Source organism: Thalassophryne amazonica, chromosome 5 (genome assembly GCF_902500255.1).
Source record: "Thalassophryne amazonica chromosome 5, fThaAma1.1, whole genome shotgun sequence".
NCBI lineage: Eukaryota > Metazoa > Chordata > Actinopteri > Batrachoidiformes > Batrachoididae > Thalassophryne > Thalassophryne amazonica.
The window spans coordinates 48,448,402-48,474,740 of NC_047107.1; the positions used below are offsets into that span (position 1 = coordinate 48,448,402).

The following is a 26,339-nucleotide window of genomic DNA, read 5'->3' on the forward strand; positions in this document are numbered from 1 at the left end:
TATATATATATGTGTGTATATATATATATACACACATATATATATATGTGTGTGTATATATATATACACACATATATATATATGTGTGTGTATATATATATACACACATATATATATACACACATATATATATGTGTGTATATGTGTGTGTATATGTATATATATGTATGTGTGTATGTGTGTGTATATGTATATATATGTATGTGTGTATGTGTGTGTATATGGCAACTTTCTGGGTTTAAGAAACACTATAAGAAATCAGGAAAAAAATTTGTGGCAGTCAGTAACGGTTACTTTTTTAGACCAAGCAGAGGGGGGAAAAAAAATGGAATCACTCAATTCTGAGGAAAAAATTATGGAATCATGAAAAACAAAAGAACGCTCCAACACATCACTAGTATTTTGTTGCACCACCTCTGGCTTTTATAACAGCTTGCAGTCTCTGAGGCATGGACTTAATGAGTGACAAACAGTACTCTTCATCAATCTGGCTCCAACTTTCTCTGATTGCTGTTGCCAGATCAGCTTTGCAGCTTTGCAGCCTTGTCATGGACCATTTTATTCAACTTCCACCAAAGATTTTCAATTGGATTAAGATCCGTACTATTTGCAGGCCATGACATTGACCCTATGTGTCTTTTTGCAAGGAATGTTTTCACAGTTTTTGCTCTATGGCAAGATGCATTATCATCTTGAAAAATGATTTCATCATCCTCAATCATCCTTTCAATTGATGTGATAAGAAAAGTGTCCAAAATATCAACGTAAACTTGTGCATTTATTGATGTAATGACAGCCATCACCCCAGTGCCTTTACCTGACATGCAGCCCCATATCATCAATGACTGTGGAAATTTACATGTTCTCTTCAGGCAGTCATCTTTATAAATCTCATTGGAACGGCACCAAACAAAAGTTCCAGCATCATCACCTTGCCCAATGCAGATTCGAGATTCATCACTGAATATGACTTTCATCCAGTCATCCACAGTCCACGATTGCTTTTCCTTAGCCCATTGTAACCTTTTTTTTCTGTTTAGGTGTTAATGATGGCTTTCGTTTAGCTTTTCTGTATGTAAATCCCATTTCCTTTAGGCAGTTTCTTACAGTTCGGTCACAGACGTTGACTCCAGTTTCCTCCCGTTAGTTCCTTATTTGTTTTGATGTGGATTTTCGATTTTTGAGACATATTGCTTTAAGTTTTCTGTCTTGACGCTTTGATGTCTTCCTTGGTCTACCAGTATGTTTGCCTTTAACAACCTTCCCATGTTTGTATTTGGTCCAGAGTTTAGACACAGCTGACTGTGAACAACCAACATCTTTTGCAACATTGCGTGATGATTTACTCTCTTTTAAGAGTTTGATAATCCTCTCCTTTGTTTCAATTGACATCTCTCGTGTTGGAGCCATGATTCATGTCACTCCACTTGGTGCAACAGCTCTCCAAGGTGTGATCACTCTTTTTTAGATGCAGACTAACGAGCAGATCTGATTTGATGCAGGTGTTAGTTTTGGGGATGGAAATTTACAGGGTGATTCCATAATTTATTCCTCAGAATTGAGTGAGTCCATATTTTTTCCCTCTGCTTGGTCTAAAAAAGTAACCGTTACTGACTGCCACAATTTTTTTCCTGATTTCTTATAGTGTTTCTTAAAGTCCAGTTATATAGTCCAGTTGCATTTGGTCATTGTGTTGCAGCACTGTTTCCTTATTTTTGTAAAGTTAGTCTTTATAATAGATTGTAAAATTGGCTTGGTATTAGGTGCATTGTCAAGGTGCTGACAGTGCACGTAACATTAGCATGATGCATTTAATAATGTACTTCAAAAATGCATATTTCTGGTGGCTGAAGACCTGAGCAACGGGAGCTCCTTAAAGCATTGATTCACAGTGGATTTCATTGGTCAAGGGCCTTAAACTGTCTAGCGTCACATAACATAATGCTAATGTTAGCAATAAAAAGTTGCTAGCATTACATTACATGATCCCAACAGGTGTCATATAACACTATGCTAACAGACTAACGTTAGCAAGAGCTGAATGCCTCCATTGTGTGCAATTTTCACTGCACATCCAAGTGTTACCTGAAACTGCAACAGTCTGTTTTGAGTCTTTTTTTTTGCCCGACATGCTAACTAACATATAATGAAAACATTCTATAGATTTGGGCATTCGAAAATGATCATGTATAGATTTTTGTCAGTACCGGTTCAGTTGTCTCTTTTTCACATCAATATCCAAACCAATCACAAAATCACATCAATTTTGAGCAATATAAATGACGACTTTCCAGTTTTAAATTTTGAAAGCAGAACTGCCAATATTCTATTTACTCAAATCTCAGTGTTTTAGCATGGTTATGTTGACAACACATCTTGTTGTTTTTATTTCCAAATACAGTATCAGAAGGCAACATATGCTTCACTTTATCTACCAAAATGGTCAAACAGTGAGCCAGTGGAATACCATGGTACAAATTAGGAATGGGGGATGCTGAGTGCAGAATTGTGCCATTATCTTTTTTTTTGCATTATCAAAATGCCATGTAAACATACTGCAACCCAAGAGTAATGTGCTTTTAACAAGCACTTGTAAACAGTCTTCCCTCTCTGGACCAGTATGATGGCACTGAGACATTTTGAATCAGTGTTCCACCCACTACAGTTTAACAGATAAGTGGGATAATATAACACATGGATGAAGGTACACTTTCTGTTGTTTGCTTTGTAGTCTTGGAGGAAGATGAAGATGACTTTCCTGCCACCACAAGACCAGATAGTGAATGCCTTCACAACAACAATGGCAGCAAAGAGAAATGTGAGTTTAGCAGCTTTAACAAGGACATAATGTATGACCATCCGCTAGTTACGTGTCATTTCAAAGGCATATGTGTGATTGTGTCTGAAAACTTAATCAGATGAGTTTTTAAATGTCAAATTCTAAATGTTACAAGCCACAAGACAGCTAAGGTATCCTGTTTGACATTGTTTCTGTCTCTACCAGTGTTTTCCCCTGCCAGCCCAAAGGGGATCAATGGTATTGACTTTAAGGGTGAGGCCATCACCTTCAAGGCCACGACGGCAGGCATTCTGTCTACAATGTCTCACTGCATTGAACTGATGGTCAAAAGAGAGGACAGCTGGCAGAAGAGACTGGAAAAGGTACAGGCTTGCTTTCCACATGCAGTAATGTCTGTCCCAGTTTCAGGTGAATAATCAGAAGTTTCCTGATCGGACATGTCCATAGCCACTGTTGTTTTGAAATAATGCAGACGAATGAGCCAACTGCCGTCTTCAAAGAGTTCATGTAGACTGAGCTCAGTATTTGTGATCCTGGTGATAAAGCTGTGACTCAACACTGCTGAGTCCAAAGGCCTACGCGATTGTACTGTGTAACAATCTTCATATTGGCCAATTACTCCACAATGCTTTGCTTTTCAGTTTTCAAGCAATTTTGCACAGATACTTGGGAAAGTTCACGCTTGTGCAATTTTAAAAGTTGACATCATAAATTTCATGGAATCTGTGCATAACAGCCCCAGTTCCTTTATGTTAATTATCTAGCTGTCAGTCAAAGCTTTACAGCTAACTACAGTATAGCCTCCAAGAAGTTACAGATTGTTAGGTTACAAATAAGAGACCATTTTGAAGTATGACCTAATCACAATTGGCCAAACATTATTTTGACTAATTCTAGTTCTCATAACCAACTGATTCTACAGAGCAGTTTCTGTAAAGGTACTCCCTTTGGTCCTGAGAGTTCTGTGTGCTCATATGCCGGCAAATGTTGCCAAACCAGTTTGTGTGTGTGTGTGTGTGTGTGTGTGTGTGTGTGTGTGTGTGTGTGTGTGTGTGTGTGTGTGTGTGTGTGTGTGTGTGTGTGTGTGTGTGTGTGTGTGTGTGTGTGTGTGTGCAGTTGACACCCAATGCTAACATATACAAGTGGGAAGTGGTTTCAATCACTGGGAGTGAGACTCTGCAGACTTTTGTTTGGTTTTGTTTCAAGTTCACTGCACATGTCCAGGGACAGAGTTTGAAAGTGTTCACAAACTTGTACAGAAAGTAAATCAGAATATGACAACTCGTACCTCATGGTGCACTTTGTGGAAACCTTCACTACAATGGAATATAGAACTGCTGAAGTACCAGAAACAGAGTTGGATCCCACTGCAGACCTGCAGTCTGTTCCTTACAGTAAGTCTACTAACTTGCAAAATTACAGATTTTTACCTCCCCAGCAGGTTTGGGAATTTATAAAAATCACATTTTCTGTCAGTGAGATTTTAAATGCATCTTCTCCTAAACTGACGGAAGGATTTCAGTAAACCTTCAATAAATACAAAGGTAGCAGACAATATGAAGGTGTGCATGAAGGTAAAGAGTTTGTTTGACAGCTTCAAGGGCAGATCATAGGATTTTTATTGTTGTTGTTTCTGTACACAGTGTTTGTCAATTATGTATATAAGCAGACTTGTTGAGCTCTCCAGTGCAAATGTTGAGTAGAGCGTTCATTCATGTATTTCATCACAGAAGATTTAATGATCAAAACAAATGGCAGTGTTATGTAATTTTGTGAGGTTGCTCACAATCAATCAATCAATCAATTTTTTTTTTATATAGCGCCAAATCACAACAAACAGTTGCCCCAAGGCGCTTTATATTGTAAGGCAAGGCCATACAATAATGATGTAAAACCCCAACGGTCAAAACGACCCCCTGTGAGCAAGCACTTGGCTACAGTGGGAAGGAAAAACTCCCTTTTAACAGGAAGAAACCTCCAGCAGAACCAGGCTCAGGGAGGGGCAGTCTTCTGCTGGGACTGGTTGGGGCTGAGGGAGAGAACCAGGAAAAAGACATGCTGTGGAGGGGAGCAGAGATCGATCACTAATGATTAAATGCAGAGTGGTGCATACAGAGCAAAAAGAGAAAGAAACAGTGCATCATGGGAACCCCCCAGCAGTCTACGTCTATAGCAGCATAACTAAGGGATGGTTCAGGGTCACCTGATCCAGCCCTAACTATAAGCTTTAGCAAAAAGGAAAGTTTTAAGCCTAATCTTAAAAGTAGAGAGGGTGTCTGTCTCCCTGATCTGAATTGGGAGCTGGTTCCACAGGAGAGGAGCCTGAAAGCTGAAGGCTCTGCCTCCCATTCTACTCTCACAAACCCTAGGAACTACAAGTAAGCCTGCAGTCTGAGAGCGAAGCGCTCTATTGGGGTGATATGGTACTACGAGGTCCCTAAGATAAGATGGGACCTGATTATTCAAAACCTTATAAGTAAGAAGAAGAATTTTAAATTCTATTCTAGAATTAACAGGAAGCCAATGAAGAGAGGCCAATATGGGTGAGATATGCTCTCTCCTTCTAGTCCCCGTCAGCACTCTAGCTGCAGCATTTTGAATTAACTGAAGGCTTTTTAGGGAACTTTTAGGACAACCTGATAATAATGAATTACAATAGTCCAGCCTAGAGGAAATAAATGCATGAATTAGTTTTTCAGCATCACTCTGAGACAAGACCTTTCTGATTTTAGAGATATTGCGTAAATGCAAAAAAGCAGTCCTACATATTTGTTTAATATGCGCTTTGAATGACATATCCTGATCAAAAATGACTCCAAGATTTCTCACAGTATTACTAGAGGTCAGGGTAATGCCATCCAGAGTAAGGATCTGGTTAGACACCATGTTTCTAAGATTTGTGGGGCCAAGAACAATAACTTCAGTTTTATCTGAGTTTAAAAGCAGGAAATTAGAGGTCATCCATGTCTTTATGTCTGTAAGACAATCCTGCAGTTTAGCTAATTGGTGTGTGTCCTCTGGCTTCATGGATAGATAAAGCTGGGTATCATCTGCGTAACAATGAAAATTTAAGCAATACTGTCTAATAATACTACCTAAGGGAAGCATATATAAAGTGAATAAAATTGGTCCTAGCACAGAACCTTGTGGAACTCCATAATTAACTTTAGTCTGTGAAGAAGATTCCCCATTTACATGAACAAATTGTAATCTATTAGACAAATATGATTCAAACCACCGCAGCGCAGTGCCTTTAATACCTATGGCATGCTCTAATCTCTAATAAAATTTTATGGTCAACAGTATCAAAAGCAGCACTGAGGTCTAACAGAACAAGCACAGAGATGAGTCCACTGTCCGAGGCCATAAGAAGATCATTTGTAACCTTCACTAATGCTGTTTCTGTACTATGATGAATTCTAAAACCTGACTGAAACTCTTCAAATAGACCATTCCTCTGCAGATGATCAGTTAGCTGTTTTACAACTACCCTTTCAAGAATTTTTGAGAGAAAAGGAAGGTTGGAGATTGGCCTATAATTAGCTAAGATAGCTGGGTCAAGTGATGGCTTTTTAAGTAATGGTTTAATTACTGCCACCTTAAAAGCCTGTGGTACATAGCCAACTAACAAAGATAGATTGATCATATTTAAGATCGAAGCATTAAATAATGGTAGGGCTTCCTTGAGCAGCCTGGTAGGAATGGGGTCTAATAAACATGTTGATGGTTTGGATGAAGTAACTAATGAAAATAACTCAGACAGAACAATCGGAGAGAAAGAGTCTAACCAAATACCGGCATCACTGAAAGCAGCCAAAGATAACGATACGTCTTTGGGATGGTTATGAGTAATTTTTTCTCTAATAGTTAAAATTTTGTTAGCAAAGAAAGTCATGAACTCATTACTAGTTAAAGATAATGGAATACTCAGCTCAATAGAGCTCTGACTCTTTGTCAGCCTGGCTACAGTGCTGAAAAGAAACCTGGGGTTGTTCTTATTTTCTTCAATTAGTGATGAGTAGAAAGATGTCCTAGCTTTACGGAGGGCTTTTTTATAGAGCAACAGACTCTTTTTCCAGGCTAAGTGAAGATCTTCTAAATTAGTGAGACGCCATTTCCTCTCCAACTTACGGGTTATCTGCTTTAAGCTACGAGTTTGAGAGTTATACCATGGAGTCAGACACTTCTGATTTAAAGCTCTCTTTTTCAGAGGAGCTACAGCATCCAAAGTTGTCTTCAATGAGGATGTAAAACTATTGACGAGATACTCTATCTCCCTTACAGAGTTTAGGTAGCTACTCTGCACTGTGTTGTTATATGGCATTAGAGAACATAAAGAAGGAATCATATCCTTAAACCTAGTTACAGCGCTTTCTGAAAGACTTCTAGTGTAATGAAACTTATTCCCTACTGCTGGGTAGTCCATCAGAGTAAATGTAAATGTTATTAAAAAATGATCAGACAGAAGGGAGTTTTCAGGGAATACTGTTAAGTCTTCTATTTCCATACCATAAGTCAGAACAAGATCTAAGATATGATTAAAGTGGTGGGTGGACTCATTTACTTTTTGAGCAAAGCCAATAGAGTCTAATAATAGATTAAATGCAGTGTTGAGGCTGTCATTCTCAGCATCTGTGTGGATGTTAAAATCGCCCACTATAATTATCTTATCTGAGCTAAGCACTAAGTCAGACAAAAGGTCTGAAAATTCACAGAGAAACTCACAGTAACGACCAGGTGGACGATAGATAATAACAAATAAAACTGGTTTTTGGGACTTCCAATTTGGATGGACAAGACTAAGAGACAAGCTTTCAAATGAATTAAAGCTCTGTCTGGGTTTTTGATTAATTAATAAGCTGGAATGGAAGATTGCTGCTAATCCACCGCCCCGGCCCGTGCTACGAGCATTCTGACAGTTAGTGTGACTCGGGGGTGTTGACTCATTTAAACTAACATATTCATCCTGCTGTAACCAGGTTTCTGTTAGGCAGAATAAATCAATATGTTGATCAATTATTATATCATTTACCAACAGGGACTTAGAAGAGAGAGACCTAATGTTTAATAGACCACATTTAACTGTTTTAGTCTGTGGTGCAGTAGAAGGTGCTATATTATTTTTTCTTTTTGAATTTTTATGCTTAAATAGATTTTTGCTGGTTATTGGTAGTCTGGGAGCAGGCACCGTCTCTACGGGGATGGGGTAATGAGGGGATGGCAGGGGGAGAGAAGCTGCAGAGAGGTGTGTAAGACTACAACTCTGCTTCCTGGTCCCAACCCTGGATAGTCACGGTTTGGAGGATTTAAGAAAATTAGCCAGATTTCTAGAAATGAGAGCTGCTCCATCCAAAGTGGGATGGATGCCGTCTCTCCTAACAAGACCAGGTTTTCCCCAGAAGCTTTGCCAATTATCTATGAAGCCCACCTCACAGATTCTTATGCCATTATCTTTCTTCTCAGAGTAGATTTTAAGCACTTGAAACAAGAGTTTTGTAACATGTGCATTATGGAAAAACTGCCATCTACTGGCCATCCAGTAGATGGCAGTGTTAATGGCAGTGTGAATACCAATTGCCACACATTTGCTAAAAGTGCTGAATCACTTAAACAGAATTTTCATTTTTCATATTGCTTTTTTTTTTACAATTAAAAAAATGACATATTTACAAATACAGATTTATTTGTAAAACCCACCACACACGTTACAGTAATTTGTGTACCAACCAACCACTGATGTCAGGAAACTAATTTTCTCATAATACATTGCGGCATGTGTGTGTGTCTGTAAATGCTAAAACCTTCAAAATTAGTGCATTACTTTTAAACAAAAATATATAGCTGATAGATTCACTTTGTAAAACAGATGTGATGTTAATTTCAATAACTTGTCCGGAATTAGTTTAAAATTTTAACCATAAGTCAAAACTGTCTGCCTTTGCATGACTTGTGTGATATGCCTGCAAGCCTGTATGGTGTGGGAAAAAATTGTTTTTTTTTTTCCTCCCTCTTCCTTTCTCTCTGATAGTCAGCTCTTCTCTGCTGGCAGAGGATTGAGCTCTACCATTCATAGCTGTGTCTACTACAAAACGTAACAGGCAGGCACTAAAATCTGTGATTTCAAACTTTACAAATGTTTTTAACTGTTAAGCTTTAGTCACTATGCCTGCAAAACCATGTTAGCGGTCTAAAAGTTATCCGAACTAAATTATCGGAAGCTAATTGGTCCGCTGATGGTTTTCAGAGTTATCTGAAAAGCTAATCTGCTAACAAAAATGTTAACTTTGATAATTAGCAGATTAGCAGAACTGTGCCCACCACTGCTCACAGATGTTCTTTTGAATACTTTGGTTGCAGCAAGCTGTTTGCATTCCTGTTGCCTTTATATTTGCTTGAATCCAGTTTGTCCATTCTTCTCCAACATCTGCCATTAACAAGACATTTCACCCAGATCCATTGCTAACTGAGTGTGTCTTCCTTTTCAGACTGTTCTCTTGTAGAACCTAAACATGGTTGTGTATGAAAATCTCAGTTGAAAAGCAGTTTCTGAAATACACAGTCCAGCCCATCTGGCACCAACACCCGTGCAACGTCCAAAGCCACTTAAATTGCATGTGTTCCTCATTCTGATTTTTGGTTTTGAATTTAATTTAACCTGTTTGGTGCTGGCTGTGAAAAGGCATGAAGTAAAACCTTTTGGAGTTACAAGTGCAGCTGAGTAATCCAGGCTCAGTTTACAGTTTACGTAAGCAGTCACTAATGCAAACTAATGGTTAATGCACTGTTGCGGAAACCTCTTTTCTTTCCCTTCATAAGATGTAATCTGGGGTGGAGATGTTCTCTCTGTGACATTATCACAGCTGTTTTAGATGAAACACATGTTTTGTTGGGCGTTCCGTTCTCTTCACTGTTGTTTGTCAAATAAATAATTTGAAGGAAACTTTATGGTTTTGCATTTGGACTTTCATGTGTGTTCAGGAGCTGGAAAAGAGGAGGAGGGTGGAGGATGCCTTCAGATCTGCCATTAATGAATTGAAGAAGAAATCACACTATGGAGGCCCAGACTACGAGGTAAGATGAAATTATAAGAACTAAATTGTTTAGAAATGTCCATCTAAACCAAGACCTTTATTTCTTTTGCCCCAGAAAGTACATTTATTTTAACCTTTGGTTTGAGGACTGGCCATTGGCTACGGGGGAGCAGGGCTCTGCTCCTACATGATGCTGGGGGGTGCCACTCCCCAGGCAGTGGCTCACAGTATGGTTGTGGGCATGTGATATGATGGGGGACCCACGTGGTGCTTCTGCTGTTGTTTTGTGGTCCTTGAGGGAGTGTGGAGCTGTCTTCTGGCTGGTGTGGGTCACCGTGTGGGTGCTTGAAGGTGTTGCCAGCTTTTGCTTTGGTGAGTAGTCCTTAATGGGACATTGGAAGCCTTGCTCTCTGGGGTGTGTGTGTCCATCTGGTGTAGGGACTGAGAGTCTGTGTCCTGGGTGTCATGCTCACAGACCTGCGTTGCTTCCGGGTGCACAAAGGCTTTGTGCAGTCTCTAGTTTGGTGGCTGTTATGCAGTCCCTGTGCCTGCATGTGTTCTCTCATGGAGATGCACTCTGTTCTTTGGTGCTTGCTGTGGCTGCAGGAGCTTGTGTGGCTGTGGGTCCACAGCTAAATTTGGGGGCCATGTGGCTCTTCACGGTACACAGAAGTCACGGTTCAGTTCACACTTCTGTTTAGACATCGCAGTTCGGTATGAGCCCGGTTTTTGAAAATTATGCAGTAGCTGCAATCTGTGAGCAGCAGAGAGCTATGTTAGTTTCTTTTTTTTTTTTTCTTTTTAAGTGTTTATATCTCCTGTCATTCATGTTGGATCAATTTACTGTGCGGGTTTTATGTTTTTCTCTTGCACGATGTGTCGACCCAGTCTGCCTTTAGTGTTTTGTCCATTTAAAATGTTTGATTTTTCTCTAAATGTCAGCATCTCATAAAACCTCACTCTGTACAGATTTGAAATCTTTGTACGCAGTGTCACTTTTCAGTGGCCATCTTATCCATGAAGTTTTACACCAATTCATAGAAAATGTCTATAAATTGGTGGCGTTGTCTGTCTGAACTCAAATGCGATCTGATTTCAAACATGGACAGTAATGCAACACTAATGCGATTTGGTACACTTTCGCTTTTAGGCTCTTTTTTCAGAAGAAAAAGTTAATTGCTGTTTCCTCTGTTCAACTTAAATACAGAGAGCAGGCTGAGGGGGTGGACCAGGCCTACTACACAGAGCACGAAACTAGACTGATACAGTCTGTGGACATGAACAGCACCGCTTGCTGAAATGTTAGTGACTCATGGAAACAAATATTGTGACACCCCTAATTATGATCTTTATGGGAAAATAAAAGTGGCCAGCAAACTCCTGTTAAAGTCTTAAAAATTGTCAACCATTTGTGATTCATAACAAAGGGTTAAAACAGAGGTTAATTTGAGACTTTTCTTTCTTCTTTTTTGTCCCCCTCTCCACTCTGTGAAAATTCAGTAAGGTATATCTTTTATTATACATACCAATTCTAAGGTAGAACTCTACTAGTGTATACTAAAGTATATATTAAAATATCTTAAAAAAAAAAAAATAAAAAAAAAGAAGAAAGAAGAGTAGAGCCACTTAGGTGCCTGGTCTTGAGAACCAGGGATGGTAGTTTTAAAAGCTTTTTTATCCCATGGGAACTCTCCCTACTCACCTAAGCGGCTCAAGAATATGGACAGCATGTATATAAGTGATAATATAGCATGTATATAAGTGATAATGATGATGGGAAGACCCAGGACACGCTGGAGGGACTACGTCTCTCGGCTGGCTTGGGAACGCCTTGGGGTTCCCCCGGAGGAGCTGGGGGAGGTATGTGTGGATTGGGAGGTCTGGGCGGCTTTGCTTGAGCTGCTGCCCCCGCGACCCTGCTCCGGATAAAACGGAAGAAAATGGATGGATGATGATGGAATGCCTTTTAGTTATCTATCTAAAGTTCACCCTGCTCGCTTACTATAGAAAGAAAGTCTATACTCTACATGCTTTCTAATGGAAACCCCAAACTTAGATACTAGCTATTGATATCTATTAAAGAACCCATAAACTGAAGAACCATTAAAAATCGACACCATGTAAAATAAAAGTATAAATCACAAAAGTAAGCTAACTATAGCTAGATGAGCTACCGTTAATTTCGCCATTAATAAGCCAACCGTACTTTGCTAGCCAAGAAAGCTAAACAAAAATTGGTAAATGGCATATAAAGTACAAGAGCGTCGCTTCACCCTACAATAGCGGTATTAACAACAAATGCATATAACAACAAATGTAAACAAAAGTGTGTATTAACGTTAGCTTCCCAAACAGAACAGAACCGACTGTATTGTTAGCTATGACAAATGGTGCTTCAGCTGCCTCGATAAGCTAACATTAGGTTTAACTAACTGTACCCCATTCCTCTATTTTTATCACTAATATAATAATATTAAAAAAAACAGGAACAACAAATGGGACGTCTGTATGTATTCACAATCATAAAGCGTGCTGAAATCTATATGGAGACAAGATATAAGTACCTTAGTGAAAGGATACTCAGGTGGAACCGCTCCCAGCTAAGGAGAGCTCGGGGCTCACGGCTGCAGCGACATGTAGACCAGGTTAGCCCTTAACTAGCTCGACAGAGAGGGATAAATTCCAGGTAAGTTAACGTTGACAGTGGTAGGTCTAGTTATCATTTAGGTAAACTTGTATATGGCTGACCACATTTTCTCATGCGTATTCACAGGAGGGACCCAACAGTCTGATCAATGAAGATGAGTTCTTTGATGCAGTGGAAGCTGCACTTGACAGACAAGACAAGATCGAAGAGCAGGTGTGATGGAAAACTCAATTTGCTGTAATTTTCACATGATCCTTGTCCTGTCAATTTTGGATTGGGGACAGAGAGGAAATGGGTCCTGCATTACAAAATCTTTCTTCTCCCCTTCTTCATCTCTTACTCTCTGTCCTTTTCAACAATTTAGAGAAATTATAAACACTGTTACAGGTACTGATGTTGCTTTTTGTTGTTTCAATCTTTTTTCTTGCTCACCAAAGCCCTGCTTTCTGTGTTTCAGTGCCAGTCAGAGAAGGTCAGGATACCTCGACTAACTCCTGTTCCTTCTGGAGACGCCTACACCACCATCGGCACACACAGATTTTCCACCAAGGTACTCACTTCTTACTTTTAATTTTATGTGTATTTTATGTGTATAGCTCATTTCTATTCCAGACTCTTTTTTTTTTTTTAGTCTCTGATCACATCTCCAATCAACCAGTATAACCAATCGGCTATTTGAGATTTATAAATAACATGTCACACACACACTATGTGTGTGTGTGTGTGTGTGTGTGTGTGTGTGTGTGTGTGTGTGTGTGTGTGTGTGTGTGTGTGTACACATCATCATTGTAAGATGTTCAAGTTAAGCCTGCTCTTTAAATTCTTTCATAAGAATGAAGTTCTCTGCAAATTATTTTCATAATTAATAGCTGATGAGATAAGACAGTTGTGCTTAATTGGGATGCATGTATCACTGTATTTATAATTATTTGGACTCTAATTGAAAAAAGGACTGTGATCAGACTGAAATCAAGTTGGCCATAAATTAAATAGGCATTTATTTGTTTATTTATTATACCCTGTGCAAACAAAATGTGTGTGTGTGTGGGGGGGGGGTTGTCAGAGAGCCTCTTAAACCGTTTGGTGGATTTCCGTCAAACACACAATGGTATTGGTCTTTTATCAGAAGGTCAGAATTTGGTGTCACAGATTTTGATGCCTATTTACGTAACAAGAATCGGACACTGTATTTTCCAATTATATGTACAATCAAACCTGTTGGACTCGTCAGTACAGAGGTTCGTATTTCAACGCAAAAGATTTAGTACTGCCAATATATAACATATGCTCACAGACCTCTAGTTTATTCATGCAATAATAGATTTATCTGGCTCAGAGAAACCAGAAGGATGCCCAGTACAGCATTAACCTACATCCCTGATTCATTTCATTGGCTACAGCACCATCCACTGGTGGTTAGTGTGAATCACAAATGCTTTGAGCAGAGTCAAGGACACACACCTCTGTTTTCCATAAAGAATTTAGTTTCACATATTCAACGGGGTCATGTAATCCATTTCAGAGTATTAGCACACTCAGCATTTGTTTTGCACTTAAGCAAAGAGGGCTGCTTTTGCTGACATTTGCTTCAGGGCTTGTCCCTGTAAGTATTTTCACAGCAGAAATGAGTATTTATTTATTTATTTATTTTTTGAGATTCTTTATTTTGGTTTTTAGACAACAGAATATTTGCATTGTTTTTTAGATAGAAATCTGTTCAGTTTCCTCTATAGTCATAAATTAGTATTTAAAGGCGTATTTGAAACTTGTAAGTCTAAATCAGCTTTAGATCCACCAGGACTCTTCCTAGAGATGGCCGCCCATCTAAACTGAGAGATCAGGGGAAGAAGGGCCTTAGTCAGGGAGGTGACCAAGAACCTGATGGTCATTCTGTCAAAATTCCAGCATTCCCCTGTGGAGAGAGGAGAACCTTGCAGAAGGACAACCATTTCTGCAGCAATCCACCAGTCAGGCCTGTATAGTAGAGTGGCCAGAAGGAAGCCACTCCTTAGTAAAAGACACATGGCAGCCCACCTGGAGTTTGCCAAAAGGCACCTGAAGGACTCTGACCATAAGAAACAAAATTCTCTGGTCTGATGAGACAAAGATTGAACTCTTTGGCGTGAATGCCAGGTGTCATGTTTGGAGGAAACCAGGCACCATCCCTACAGTGAAGCATGGCGGTGGCAGCATCATGCTGTGGGGATATATAGATTATATTCATTCATTACACACAGACTGATATATGTCAAATGTTTATTTCTTTTAATTTTGATGATTATAACTGACAGCTAATGAAAATCTCAAATTCAGTGTCTCAGAAAGTTAGAATATTGTGAAAAGGTTCAATATTGAAGACACCTCGTGGCGCATTCTAATCAGCTAATTAACTCAAAACACCTGCAAAGACCTTTAAATGGTCTCTCAGTCGTGTTCTGTAGGTCACAGACTGCTGACTTAACGTCTTGCCTGTTGCTAAAGACGAAAAGGACTGGACTTTGGAGTTGTCAGTTATAATCATCAAAATTAAAAGAAATAAACACTTGAAATATATCAGTCTGTGGAATGAATGTATACATTATACAAGTTTCATGTTTTGAATGGAATTATAAACTTTTTCATGATATTCTAATTATATGACGAGCACCTGTACGTCTGTGTGCTTTCCATGTTTCCTCTCTCTCTTGATGCTGTACAGCCGCACAGCTATTCGGCCTCTCTGTCCTCCATCGAGTTAGTCAGTGCTTCAAATGACACTCACAGATTCAGCGCACAAGTACTGTACTCGCTCACTGGGCAGCACTTGTGTCTGCAAGCAGCCACATAATGCCTTCAGCTTTGGTCTTACAGCCAGACTGAACAGTCAGCATGCGCATGTCCACCCACCTAGTCTCTCCAGGACTCCACAAAGGCTTCCTGTGCTTTCAATATGGTGTTTGAATAACATTTGCATTGAGCGAGCCTGCTGGAGTTTGATTTGCTGTATCAAACAGATACCTCAGAAGGTCAAAATCTGACATTCCTAGAGTGACTGACATGTTTTGCCTGCATTACATGGCAGGTTTCCTACGAGAAATAAGACATTGGTCAGATGGTGACATACATGACACGAAAAGCTTGTGACTCCTCCTCACCTCCCTTCTCCCTCATGCTATCATTCTGTTTTCCACAGCATGGGCAGGCACGGATCCACACTGATTATAGTATATACCAGGGGTATTCCACTCCAGTCCTCGAGGGCCGGTGTCCTGCAACTCTTAAATGTGTCTCTGCTTCAACACACCTGAGTCAATTAATGAGGTCATTAGCAGCACTCTGGAGAACTTGAGTGCATACTGAGGAGGTACTTCAGCCATTTGATTCAGGTGTGTTGGATCAGGGACACATCTAAAAGGTGCAGGGCACCCGCCCTCGAGGACTGCAGTTAAATACCCCTGGACAATGTTCTTAATGCATTGTGAATTTTAAAAAAAAAGGAGAAAAAATACTCTGTTTAATTGTTGCCATTATAGAAGGTGCTTGTTTCTATTTATTGTGGTTATTCCTCAGTTGTTTTTCTTGTTTATTTTATGAAGGGATTCCTGATATTTTTAAGTGAAATTTTTTTTTTCAGTACCTTGTATTTTCTCGTACTCTGAGCGCATTCACACTCTCTAAGATAGCTTGTACACGCTAGTTTTCAGTCTGTCTCATGCAGCTTTATCAATGTGTGTCTTCTAGGTGGAAGAGATGGTGCAGAATCACATGACGTACTCTCTGCAGGATGTGGGTGGAGATGCCAACTGGCAGCTGGTTATAGAGGAGGGAGAGATGAAGGTTAGAAAATTTTATGTATAATTAGACATGTTTGGCCACTACCTATGAATATTTGTGTTTTTCATTTATTTAAATGGTTACTGCAATTGCAGTAGTGACAGTGGTCCTTTACATGTAGAAAGATGAACTCAAAGTAGATGAATGCTGATATTAAAAGTGAAAGCTGCTGCATAAGCCCCATAATTTTATACTTTGAGTTGCTAAAAATGTGGCTGTGTACTTTTTGGTGATTTTGCTTTTTAAGATTTGCAAATTAGAGAAACACACTCATAAGGATTTGGACGTCACCATCATCGTTTTTAAATTTTCTGTACAATATCACAAATGGGCTTGTGAAACACTCAAGATGTCAAATGTATTTGTGTTGTAGACGGATCTCATTCAAGGGTTAGACAGTTCCGCAATCACGCACAGAGACCTCTACAGAACCTTCAGAATTGTCTGGGTGGCTTCCCTCACTAGGTTTCTTGCATAGGCATTAAATTTTTGAGAACTGCCTACTGCAGACAGATTTACCATACAATACCATACTGTTTGTATTTCTTAATGATTGATGGAAATGAAGACCACAAAAATGTTCATTCATTTATTCCCTGACCTGTCTAAAGAAAACTGGTTGTAAAAATGGCTGTAATTCCTAAAAGTTTCAGATTTTTGGCGAAATCCCTTAAATTAAGGCTGAAATTCTACACTACATCTGGGTTGTTTCATTTCAACTCCATATTGATTGTAAACGGGTAACATTACAAAAACCTCAGAATTACTCTCTAAATACTTATGGACCTACCTGACTGTAAAATTGCAAAAAAACTATACATTTGCCATAATCACAAGATCTTTCACAATAACCACAATGTGGCCTTTTCTTCCAATTATACCACCCATGTGTGTGTGCGCGCGCACAGGTGGGCAGGCGCACTTGACACCTGTTGCTAACATATATAAGAAGTGGGAAGTGGTTTCAGTCACTGGGAGTGAGACTCTGCAGACTTTGTGTTTGGTTTTGTTTCAAGTTCACTGCACATGTACAGGGACAGAGTTCGAAAGTGTTCACAAACTTGTGCAGAAAGTAAATCAGAATATGACAACTCGTACCTCGTGGTGCACTTTGTGGAAACCTTCACTACAATGGAATATAGAACTGCTGAAGTACCAGAAACAGAGCTGGATCCCACTGCAGACCTGCAGTCTGTACATTACAGTACGTCTACAATGCAAAATTACAGATTTTTACCTCCCCAGCAGGTTTGTGGATTTATAAAAATCACGCTTTCTGTCCGTGAGTTTTTAAATGCAGTTCCTCCTAAACTGATGGAAGGATTTCAATAAACACAAAGGTAGCAGACAATATGAAGATGTGCATGAAGGAAAACAGCTTTAGTTTGACAGCTTCAAGGGGAGATCATAGGATTTTTATTGTTGTTGTTTCTGTACACATTTGTCAATTACATATATAAGCAGACATGTTGAGCTCTCCATTGCAAATGTCGAGTAGATCATGCAAACACACGCACGCACGCACACACACACACACACACACACACACACACACACACACACACACACACACACACACACACACAAAGATGGTGCCAAAAGCAAAATCAGTCAGTTGTATGGAATTATTTGGGGTAAAAAAGAATGATTGACCAAAAGTGGGTACTTTGTTGAGATTACCATGCAGAGTAAAAACATTTATTTTAAAGCTTTTTAAAATTAATTTCTATGCAGAGGTATTCCTCTACAAAATCACCCAAAACATTCTCTAATGAATTTCCAATTAATACATATTTTTAAAAACTTTGTGTTTATATATATAATATTAGGGATGTGAATCGTACAACTCACGATTCAATTCGATTCCGATTCTTGGGGTGACGATTCGATTCAGAATCGATTTTCGATTCAAAGAGCTCTGAGAAATAGTTATATTACTTAAAAAATGTTTATGTTTAACAAAATGCAGCTTTACAAGGTTAATCAAGTGATTCTAGGTGTAAATTTACTTATCTGCTTTGCTCGTTCAGAGTTGGCTGGCAGTTTAGCGCAGCGCTGGTCAGTAGTCGGCAGATACCGCTGCTTCCCTCTTTTAGCTCCAAGTGATAGCGTAGCATGTGGGGTTGTGGATTTGAAGTGTTTCTGAAGTACTTGACTCTCATTTTGCAGATTCTACACACTACATAAGTCATGTCAAGCGCCTTCTTACACAGCAAATAATAAAATCTACAACGCACCCAAACATTTGCCTTCAGCAAAGACGGTGCTGGCTGAATTAGCTCTTCGTCCGGCATGCTAAGCTACAGCCACTGAACTCTGCAGCTCACGAGTGTTTGAAGCACGCCGGACCAGCCCACCAAAGGGACGCTGTAGTACGGAAGCCGTTGCCTGACAAACAGTACACGCAGCGAGTAAGCAAGAAAATGTTTAAAAAATGCTTTTAAAAAATCGATTCTTGGACATTTTGGATCGATTCAGAATCGTAATAAATAAGAATTGGGATTCGGACGTGAATCGATTTTTTTCTGACACCCCTAATATATATATATATAGAACTCAAATGAGCTGAGTTAATATGTGGTAGAGAAATAATGGCACACATGTTGGTGTGGCTGTATAATGTTGAGCTGTGGGTGTTCTCTTGCACCAGGTGTACAGGAGGGAAGTGGAGGAGAACGGGATTGTTCTGGACCCTCTCAAAGCTACGCATGCTGTGAAAGGTGTGACGGGACATGAGGTCTGTCACTATTTCTGGGACACTGCTGTCCGAATGGACTGGGAGAGTAAGTTCACCAAAAGTCAACATCTCAGCAATTCTGTTCTCACATCCAATTTATGACAGTGACTTATCTTATCCCCCCATGTTGTGACCTGACCCCCTTCAGCCACCATAGAAAACTTCACCATCTTGGAAACGCTCTCAGAAAACGCCATCATAGTTTACCAGTTGCACAAGGTGAAGTGTGTGTGAGTGTGTGTGTGTGTGTGTGTGTGTGTGTGTGTGTGTGTGTGTGTGTGTGTGTGTGTATTAGCTGCTGAGTGACACTGGTTGTGTTTCAGAGGGTGTGGCCTGCCTCTCAGAGAGACGTACTCTATCTGTCAGCCATCAGGAAGATCCTGGCAACTAATGAAAATGATCCAGACACATGGCTGGTCTGCAACTTCTCTGTGGATTACGACAACGCTCCTGTAAGAATACTGCTTCAAAACACACAACACTGTGATGGCAAGGAAAAGAAGTGGCTTCCAGAAATGACAGCGATGGTTTCAAGACACGATCAAACACTGGGCCCTTTTTTTTTTCTCGTTGCTGAATGTAGTAAGCATCTGAAAATGGTCATCGTGAAAATGCTTTTGAATTTGTTAATGTGTTGCTCAAGACTGACACTTTTTAAATTTTTAAATTCAAAATTAGATAGGTATATCTTATTACATGTCTGTTTATGTATCACGCCCTGCATCATGCCCTGATGTATCTCTATCACCCCGCGTCTGAAGGATGAGGGTCATGATGCAGGGCATGAAAACAGACAAATAAAAAGGTATTTATCACATATTACAACAAAAATAAAGAACAAAAACCATACACATTAATCATGTAGAACGAATAACGCAGGTAAATCATGTAGATATGTAGATTATGGAATGTTATGTCTCTCTATAAAGTCATGAGTGTCCTCTTCACTAACTTCTTGATGTCTCACAGCTTCAGTATGAGACTCAAGTTGCAGAATTCTCCCTGCGAGGGAGGCTAAAACTCTCTTACCTTGATCACACATCTTGGTTGACTGGAATGATCTTGATCCTGTATCAGAATCCTGCACTTGTCAAAGGGTAACACAAAATGGGAGTGTCATTCGTGAGGCTGAGAAATGGGGACTCCTGATTGGATGAAACGCAGGGCGATACAAAGCCTGGTATTTTCACTATCTTTTTTTGTATCACCCTCTTTTAAAATTTGTGTCACCCTAATTTTATTGCCACAGTTTCCAGGGCAGGAAAAAAATGATAGGAAAATCAGCCCTATTTTTTCTTGTATCTCATGGGGGCTGGTTTGTGTATAGAGATTTTTGTTGTACTATGTGATAATACCACTTTATTATATGGTTGCGATGTTACGCGCACTTTTATTGGCTGATTACTGGTTGGCTAGTTTCCCATATCGGATCAATTACCGTGACAATCGGTCTGCAACGCGTATTTTTGTTAGAAACCAGGAAACTAAAAACAAGATTAGAAAAACATGAACGTACCCCATAAATATATAAATGGCATCGAAAAAACACAGATTGAAAGCTTACCAATTTTGCAAGTTCTCCCACTTAGAAATCATGGAGGGGTCTGAAATTTTCATCTTAGGTGCATGTCCACTGTGAGAGACATAATCTAAAAAATAAAAAAAAAATCTGGAAATCACAATGTATGATTTTGTTTTTTGATTATATATAATTTATTTGTATGTCACTGCTGCAAATAAGTATTTGAACACCTACCAACCAGCAAGAATTCTGGCCCACACAGACCTGTTAATTTTTCTATAAGAAGCCCTCTTATTCTGCACTCTTTACCTGTATTAATTGCACCTCTTTGAACTTGTTACCTGTATAAAAGACACCTGTTCAGACACTCAATCAGTCATACTCCAACCTGTCCACCATAGTCAAGACCAAAGAGCTGTCTAAGGACACCAGGGACAAAAATGTAGACCTGCACAAGGCTGGGATGGACTACAGGACAACAGGCAAGCAGCTTGGTAGAAGACAATAACTGTTACGATTATTTATTAGAAAGTGGAAGAAACACAAGATGACTGTCAATCTCCCTCAGTCTGGAATTCCATGCAAGATCTCACTTTGTGGGGTAAGGATGATTCTGAGAAAGCTCAGAACTACACAGGAGGACCTAGTCAATGACCTGAAGAGAGCTGGAATTACATTAGTAACACATGATGCTGTCATAGTTTAAAATCCTGCAGGGCAGTAAGGTCCCCCTGCTCAAACCAGCACATGTCCAGGCCCGTTTGAAGTTCACCAGTGACCATCTGGATGATCCAGAGGGGGCATGGGAGAAGGTCATGTGGTCAGATGAGACCAGAATAGAGCTTTTTGGAATCAACTCCACTTACCATGTTTAGAGGATGAGAACAACCCCAAGAAAACCATCCCAACTGTGAAGCATGGGGGTGGAAACATCATACTCTGGGGGTGCTCTTCTGCAAAGGGGACAGGACGACTGAGCCGTATTGAAGGGAGGATGGATGGGGTCATGTATTGCGAGATTTTGGCAAACAACCTCCTTCCCTCAGTGAGAGCATTGAAGATGGGTCATGGCTGGGTATTCCAGCGTGACAGTGACCCCAAACACACAGCCAGGGCAACTAAGGAGGGGCTCCGTTAGAAGCATTTCAAGGCCCTGGAGTGGCCTGGCACATCACCTGGATTATTATTTCATTACCTTACCTTACCTTTTAATGAGAAGAGGAGAGTTGCAATTATTAAATCATATGAATAATAATAATAAAAGCAGTGGACTTTTTGTTCCCACAGGTTGTTCTGACCGTTCTTTGAAAGAAGACTACTTGTGTCAGATAAACCTTTGCACAAAATAAAAAAATTAAAAAAATTGGTAAAGGTGATAATACATCATCCGAAAAGTGAAAAATAATTAATAAATTAACAAATGAATTTTATGGATTTCACTGAGAAGTAATGCAATGGCAGTGCAACATATGCATTTTCTTCTTTCATTCAAACAAGTCATTTTGTGAGCTCGGTATCAGGTTCCTTGTTTACTGGATCAATTCGAGCTTTGCAGTGGGGTCTTTTCTGAACTATTTACAGATGCTGTATTGAATATTTTAATGTTTGCATCCACTGTTTTGTTTTATTTTCAGCCAACAAACAGATGTGTTCGTGCCAAAATCAATGTTGCCATGATCTGTCAAACGTTGGTCAGCCCACCAGAGGGCGACAAGGAGATCAGCAGAGACAACATCCTCTGTAGAATCACCTACGTTGCCAATGGTAAGCCCTTCTCTTAAAATGATCGTCAGGCCTGCTGTCAGTGGGTGAGGTTTTAACCAGGACAATAATTCTCACTAATTCTGTCTGTGTCAAACTGTCTGTACTTCTTACTGTGGTAGTGGAAGGAAAAAAGTAAATGAAGTACAAGATTTTGACTTGAAGCATCCCCTCCACATACACACCCACCCACACACACATTACCAGAGGGTGTTGTAGGTCATTGAGTGTGTGCTGGAGGTTCATGTGCAGTAATCACCTGTTGGCATGTAGTTACTGTTTTAAGATCACATCCCTCTCTATGGGTGCAGTAAATCCAGGAGGCTGGGCTCCAGCCTCGGTCCTTAGAGCTGTGGCCAAGAGGGAGTACCCCAAGTTCCTGAAACGCTTCACCTCCTATGTCCAGGAAAAAACTGCCAGCAAGCCCATCCTCTTCTAAACCCCAAAAGGTAACCAGCAACCCAAACTCAAACTGAGCTTAGTAACTCCATAGTTTATTAATATATGATAGGTACCTGGTAGTTGTACGTACCACCTGTGGTAACTCTGATCTGATCAGGTTTTAGGGCTGTTTGCTACACATTTTCATATTATTGGTATCTTCCTTAAAACCTATGACTTAATGGTTTATGATTGTATTCATAATGTATGTATATTATGCAGTGTTAATTTTGACAGCATATCTAGCCATAGTCTAGACTAAAATGTCAGTTTTGGTTATAATTTAGTTTCTGGAACAGTTTTAGTCAACTAACAGGCCTGTCACGCTTTGACGATTTAGCCAGCATATGCTGTATGAAAAAATGTAGAATAGGCTGGGGTATGTCTAAAACGTTATGGGTAAGTTTTGTGCAAGTTAAGAGCACGTTGAAGCACGCTGGTATATGGCGAGTATGTGGAAATATTTTGGTATGCACAATATTTTCAATGTATGCCACCATATGTTGCAGGTAAGTTATGTGATTGTTGATACGTTTTTTTTTTTTTGTAAGTTACTCATAAGTCAAACTACATCCATTGATTGGCTGAACAACTGAAAGCCGCAGTCATGCAAACAGTTCAGACTTTGAAATATTAAAACCATTCAGATATGGAGTAAATATAAAGTCTTAATCTTACCTGTTTGTTTCAGTCGGATTCATCATCACAGCCTGACAAAACTTATCCACATGAAGTGTCCTGATTTTAGAAAAACGACGTCTGAAAATACTTCAGTTCCTTGTCGTGGCTGAATAAACGTAGTGTTTTAAAAGCAGTCCCTCTGTTTTCTTTGCTCCTGGTGCGTTTCTCAGCCTAAACCAGAGATAGCCGGCGCTTTGTGCCACAACAAATCTATTAACTTTTTTAAAGTTGAAAGAGTCACAGTGTCTTCATTCGTTCACGTCAGCGTTTACCACAGTCAGTGGATTCTTCAGTACTCTGCAGGCATTGAAAATAAATCCCATGATCCACCAAGACAGAAGCAACTGAAAGTTTGAAGTGATCATAGTGGTACTACGTTTTAGTACAAAAAAACAGTTCCTGTAGAGTTATAAGACTAGGCAATGAGCGCATTCATGATTCGTTTTCCCCAAATTCACCAAGGGAGTTCCTCATACAAGATGACAGGAAAATATCACTGAAATGAGCTGGATGTCTGCTCTAGTCTCTCCCACCCCCCACCCCACCCCCAGTCTATGGGTATAACATAATTCTCCATATGACAAGTGAGTTTTCCATCACAATGGTTTTGAAGCTGCTGCTTTAAGTTAAAACTGCTGCACAATGTTTCTTTAATCTTTCATGTTGTTCCCAGAATGAGGACACGCCCACAGAAAAGACCTCCTTTCAGTGTCTACGTTAGCCACTTGCCCTCCAACTAGATTGTGTTCTCAAACCTCCACTTTTTGGACAGCAGGGTGTCAAACAGACCGCCTATTTTTTGAAGACTGGCTTTTCATCCGTCAGTAGGGACTTAAGACCATCTCGCCTGTGTTTGTATGTAAATTGAACTGTTTCCTAAGTGGGTTTTGAATTGTTGACAGTTATTTGCTATTTTGTAAATTGTTTTGTACATTTCTTATGATCACATATTTCTTGTTTGGGTTTGCTTTAATCACTAGTGTTACAGCTGCTTTTTCTACTGCTAAGGTTTGTACCGTGTGCAAGAACGGCGGGTGGATCCCATCGATGGGGAGAAGTATTGATTCACTTTGCGTCAGTGTTTCCTCTTTCTTGCCTTCTCTTGTCCCTCTGGTGACGACTATCTGCAGTTTGATGGAGGGTCAGAGCCCAAAGCTTTGGAAATCATTGCATTTCTAGACCATTGTAAAGTAGATTTCAGTGAGCACTATGGGCATGTTGTATTGTACATAGAAAACACAAGATGTTTGTTAGTTTACTAATGTGACTAATGTGAATTGACTGTTAAATGCTTGAATTTGATGACGGTAGCAGGCCCAGGAAATCCCAAATGGGAGACAAAGAACATTCATGAAAGTTTTAACTTGTTTTTGGGTATTTGTGATGGACAACTGAACATCTACAGTATTCATAATTTAGTACACTTTGATGTTGAGTCGCCGTCAGTGTCCCTATTAATTCGGTTTTTGACATATATTTACCATCTCCATGATCTTAAAAAAGCCTCTTTCATTGCAACGAGTGGATGATTTAGATGTTGTTTCCCTCCTTTTTTGTGGTGGTTGTTGTGGTGGGGGCGTTACTACAAGTATAAATTGTCCCAAGTGGTTTTGAGACATTTCCATACTGAATGTGTACTGCACCAATGCTCTGATTGGTTAAAACACAACTCAACAGTAATAACAGCATGTTGCAGTAATACTACTAGTAACCCAGTAGCGCCATTTGGTTGTTATCCATGTTTGTGTCCACAGAACTCTATTGCTAGGTGTGGCTATGACACAAGATCTTGCTGGATTTTCGCCAGAATTTAAAATGGCAAGAGGATTTCCACAAAAAAAAAAAAAAAATCAGTGATTTTACATTACAGGATTTTTTTTTCCCAAAACCTGTCATAAAGTAGTAGTACTGCAATACATTGTTAATCCACCTCATGGCAATACTGGGTTGTGTTGGAATGTCACTGTAAGGCAGTGTCTCATCCCTGTAGCCACGTCCTTTTTTTTGTTTGTTTTTTTCATCCTGCCCATGAATCAGTTAAACCTTTAAGGGCTTAGAGGGTTAACAAAATAAAATAGCCAGTTACGAGTGCTGATTTATTCCCTCTTTGTGTTGTCTTGCTCGGTAAAATTGAAGATTATGAGTGAACTTTCATCTGTACTCGCCTTTCAGTCATGTTTGTCACATTACATTTCAGGTGCCACACTACAGTGGCTTGCAAAAGTATTCAGCCCCTTGGTATTTCACACATTTTAATTTGTTTCTGGTGTTTCAAATACAAAAAGTTAATCAGGCTTCTAAATATAAAAATTTCTAAAATTATCTTCCTTCGACTCAAACTGAAAACAAATCTCTACAACTTGATAGAAATGTATTAAAAATATAAAAGCCAAGATGATGGGCTGCATAAGTAATCAGCCCCTTTGGTACAATACCTCAGTTTAATTGCCAGTTTTCTTCAGACAAGTCGGGGGATGGATACATGAACATTTCCAAGTCACTGAATATGTCTTTATTTACATCAGTTATGAAAAAATACAAACAATATGGCACTCTGTAGTAAATCTGTGTAGACAGTTCTCAAAAACTGAGTGACTGTGCAAGAAGGAGAAGAGTGAGGAAAGCCACCAAGACACCCAGACAAACCAGAAAAAGTTTTAGGTTTCTGTGGCTGTGATTGGAGAAATTGTGCACAGTGCAAATTCTGCATTTTGTATCTCCAGTTATAAAGCTTCATGATGAAGTGGTATAGACGAGGGTCGTCATTCACTAAAACATCAAATCTAGGCTTGCATCTCAGATCTACCTCCTGGCAAATTGTGGTTGAACTTTCAGATCTTATTTTTAAGAAAACCCTCCTATGCTCCACTTCATCATGAAGCTGTATAACTGGGGATATAAAATCC

General features: G+C 39.6%; 1 protein-coding gene across 1 annotated transcript; it reads left to right on the forward strand.

The window, feature by feature from the left end:
• The first annotated feature begins 2,679 nt into the window (after window positions 1–2,679).
• Window positions 2,680–25,283, forward strand: LOC117510425 (ceramide transfer protein-like). The gene is made up of 12 exons (XM_034170122.1): window positions 2,680–2,818; window positions 3,005–3,162; window positions 9,779–9,871; window positions 12,605–12,691; window positions 12,936–13,028; window positions 16,199–16,294; window positions 18,942–19,074; window positions 19,177–19,247; window positions 19,352–19,480; window positions 22,185–22,314; window positions 22,623–22,760; window positions 24,107–25,283. The coding sequence occupies exons 1-11, from the start codon at window positions 2,695–2,697 to the stop codon at window positions 22,748–22,750; spliced, it is 1,242 nt and encodes a 413-aa protein (XP_034026013.1). The 5' UTR covers window positions 2,680–2,694; the 3' UTR covers window positions 22,751–22,760; window positions 24,107–25,283.
• The last annotated feature ends 1,056 nt before the right edge of the window (window positions 25,284–26,339 follow it).